This window comes from Salvia hispanica, chromosome 1 (assembly GCF_029641045.1).
Source record: "Salvia hispanica isolate PSC_SH4W2 chromosome 1, Shi_PSC_v1, whole genome shotgun sequence".
NCBI lineage: Eukaryota > Viridiplantae > Streptophyta > Magnoliopsida > Lamiales > Lamiaceae > Salvia > Salvia hispanica.
In genome coordinates this window covers 44,431,702-44,435,120 of record NC_142692.1, presented here as the reverse complement: position 1 = coordinate 44,435,120, position 3,419 = coordinate 44,431,702, and the positions used below count along the sequence as shown (strand labels likewise).

The 3,419-nt window shown below is 36.9% G+C and overlaps 1 protein-coding gene across 1 annotated transcript; it reads right to left on the bottom strand.

The window, feature by feature from the left end:
- Positions 1 to 291: 291 nt before the first annotated feature.
- LOC125185633 (cinnamyl alcohol dehydrogenase 1) lies at positions 292 to 2,558 on the bottom strand. The gene is made up of 5 exons (XM_048082193.2): positions 2,385 to 2,558; positions 2,140 to 2,253; positions 1,458 to 1,685; positions 946 to 1,385; positions 292 to 608 (listed from the first exon to the last, which is right to left on the bottom strand). The coding sequence occupies exons 1-5, from the start codon at positions 2,471 to 2,473 to the stop codon at positions 406 to 408; spliced, it is 1,074 nt and encodes a 357-aa protein (XP_047938150.1). The 5' UTR covers positions 2,474 to 2,558; the 3' UTR covers positions 292 to 405.
- Between the last annotated feature and the right edge of the window lie 861 nt (positions 2,559 to 3,419).

Sequence of the window (3,419 nt, the reverse complement as noted above, 5' to 3'; positions counted from 1 at the left end):
GTCAAATTTGTGTAATAACTACACCCACAATTTAGGACACACAAGAGCAGGTAAGACTGGAACAAATCATTAATCAATTACTAAAATACAAATCACACCAAGACACCAACCAAGCCATTATACTATATAGTGAAAGAGAAAGACAATTCTCAAATTTCAATATTATATATTTATCATATGTATGTCCATTGAGACTATCACAATCACACCAACTCCTCTCCTACACAAAATATTAAATACTTCAAGTGTGATAAATCCCAAGATGACAGAAGACAACAACTTTTCATGAAATAACTCAAAACCACATATATATAGATAGGGGTATATCTCCATTGGTTTCCAATCCAAAACACAGTCAATACATGATAAAAGAAACAAGTGAAACAATAACAATGTGATTTGCCTTCACTGCTCAAGTTTGCTTCCTGCAACATCGACCACGAACCTGTATCGGACATCGTTCTTTTCGAGCCTCTCAAAGGCAGTATTAATGTAATCCATCTTCACTATCTCAATTGTGGAAGAAAGGTCCTTATCCTTGCAAAACTCCAGCATTTCCTCTAGCTCATTCATGCTACCGATGAAGCTTCCCGTGATACTTTTCCTCCCTAGATTGAGTCGAATCACATCACTTTCGCGTAAATTAAGTCGCTACACACTACTAATGTGAAAGTAGAGATGGAACAAATTTTGGTTGATTATGACATTAGAGAAATGGTAGGTATGACTAAGATGGGTGACTATATGATATCCAATTTCTTACTCATATAAGATATAACCACCAATAAATTCATTTTCTTAGTCCATTCATAGCTACCATTTCTAGATTGGGGATTAATAACCCTAATTGGATGGATGCACCATACATCCAAATGCACATGAATATTTACCAAGACATATAAAAATTTAGAACTATAAAATAGAGGGCTAATGAAGGAAACTCACCAAGCATGACCATTGGGCTGATAAATTGCAAAGGAGTATTAATAACTCCCATCAAGATCAGTTTTCCATCAATTTTCAACAGAGAGAGGTAAGGCTCCAAGGGATGGTTCACGGGGATCGTGTCGATTATGTAGTCCAGCGAGTCAGCAGCCTCTTGCATCCGAGCAGCATCCGAGCTCACCAAGTACTCATCAGCGCCAAGGTGATCCAACGCCTCTGCCCTCTTCTTATCCGAGGAGCTGATAACCGTAACATGATGGCCCATGGCCTTTGCGATCTTCACTCCCATATGTCCGACCCCTCCAAGCCCCAAGATGCCGCCTCGTAGGCCGCTCTGTTTCAGCCCAAAATGGTTGAGGGGACTGTACACGGTCACCCCTGCACATAGCAACGGTGCAGCCTGCTCCGGTGCCATACCATCGGGGATTTTGACCACAAACCTGTGAAACGAACTAATTAGAGACGAACGAGATCATTGAACAAAGACCACAAACTAGTTGAACTATGCTTACTTCTGATCAACAACCATAGCATTAGCAAAACCCCCTTGAGTTGGCTTTCCATCAGTGTAAACGTCGTTATACGACCAAATCTTCTTGTTGCAGTATTGCTCGATGTCAGCCTTGCACGGGCGACAGCTGCCACAGCACCCGACGATGCAGCCAACTCCGACCACATCACCAGCCCGGAATTTGGTCACATCTGATCCAACCTCAACCACCTCACCAACCACTTCATGACTATGCAACAACAGAGGAGAAGTAGTCTTTAAGTTTGTAACAACTCAACAACAAGAAACCATGACATCCTCACAAACATTTCTATTACATTATACTACTATTAACAACATGAAACTACTGCTGAAGATTCAAAACAAAAGAAAAAAGATATGATTCCAAAATCAGACCTTTACACCTGTTTTAACACATTTACACAAGATCACAAATAAACAAGTGTGTAAAATGGATAGTGAATTCTGATTCAGCCACGAAATGAAATGGACCCCACCACATCAAACTCAAACTTATCCCAAATTCAATCAATCAATCTTCAATTCAGGATCAAATGAAGGCAGTCTCCTCACACAGTCACACACACTATGATACCAAAACAGTAGCCACAGCCATAATAAAACACAATAGAAAACTAAAAAGTTACACACACACACACACACAAGAGGGAGAGAGATGATACCCAGGAACCATGGGGTAATTGGACATGCCAAGGTCATTCTTGATCTGGTGAATATCAGTGTGGCAAATCCCACAGCACATTACCTTCAAATAAACATCCCCAGGCCCTGTGTTTCTGCACATGCATCAATATGTTATCCCATCAAAATCCAATCTTTTTCATAGTAACAAAGGGAATAAACATGGGAGAGACAAGAACATGCACTGGTTCTCAATAAAACCACATAAAAAGCAATCTTGAAATACCTGAGAGTGTAAGTATAGGGGGACAGAATCCCTGAAGGGTCTCTTGCAGCATACCCCACTGTATTTCTTTCTGCTTCCAAACTGCCCATGTTGCTCTTTTTTCAAGGTTAAAGGGATTGAAACTTCAAAAGTTTGGCCTGAGATTCTGAGAGGATGGATTCTTGTCAAATTGGATGAATACAGACACATATATATAGGCAGAAGTGAGGCTAAAATGCAAGAATTAGGACAGCATTAAGTATAATACTCTTACTTTAGAATGTGACGTTACATCAGTGGTACGAAGACGAGGATTAAGATGCCATCTTTAATTTTTTTTGGGTTCCATTCGTCTAGGCATACTCTTACATTAATTACTTTGATACTAACATAATTAAGTAGTTGAAAATTTTGAATTTTAAAAATTATTAACCCAATTTTTAAATTTATCAACTCTAATAATTGATTTTTATCAAATAAGATCATTGAAAAATTCTAATTTGGTGCCAACAAACTCTTACCATAAAAAACGATTAAAGAAAAAATAAAAAAATGCAATAAATGAAAATAATTAAGATAGTAGTATAAAAATGGACTCCTTTTGTCATCATAACAGACGGGGGTTGGTGAAGTGTTTAATTATTGACTTCCCTTACTCCCAATCACACCGTAGTCTATTTTCTATTTGGGGTTTCCACTTAAATTATGTACTATAGTATAATATTATTTTCATAAAAATTGAATGTGTTTTCTTAATATTGACTTCATTCTATATTCCCTCACTCCCAATTATACTCTCAATTTCTTGTGTAATTTTTTAATGATTTTTCTTAATCATTATAAAATTTCAATACGCCTATATAATTACGACGAAAGTGGTACGACCGTACGAGTCCATAATTCAATATACATTTATTAAATCTCTTTTAAATTGATACAGTGCAAAATATATATTCAATCTTTCTTTTATTGAAAAGATGTTATTTGAACATTATTTAAAAACTCGTTTCATATGCGGGGAGAAAATAATTGAAAAAAAAATTAAAAAAAAATCTT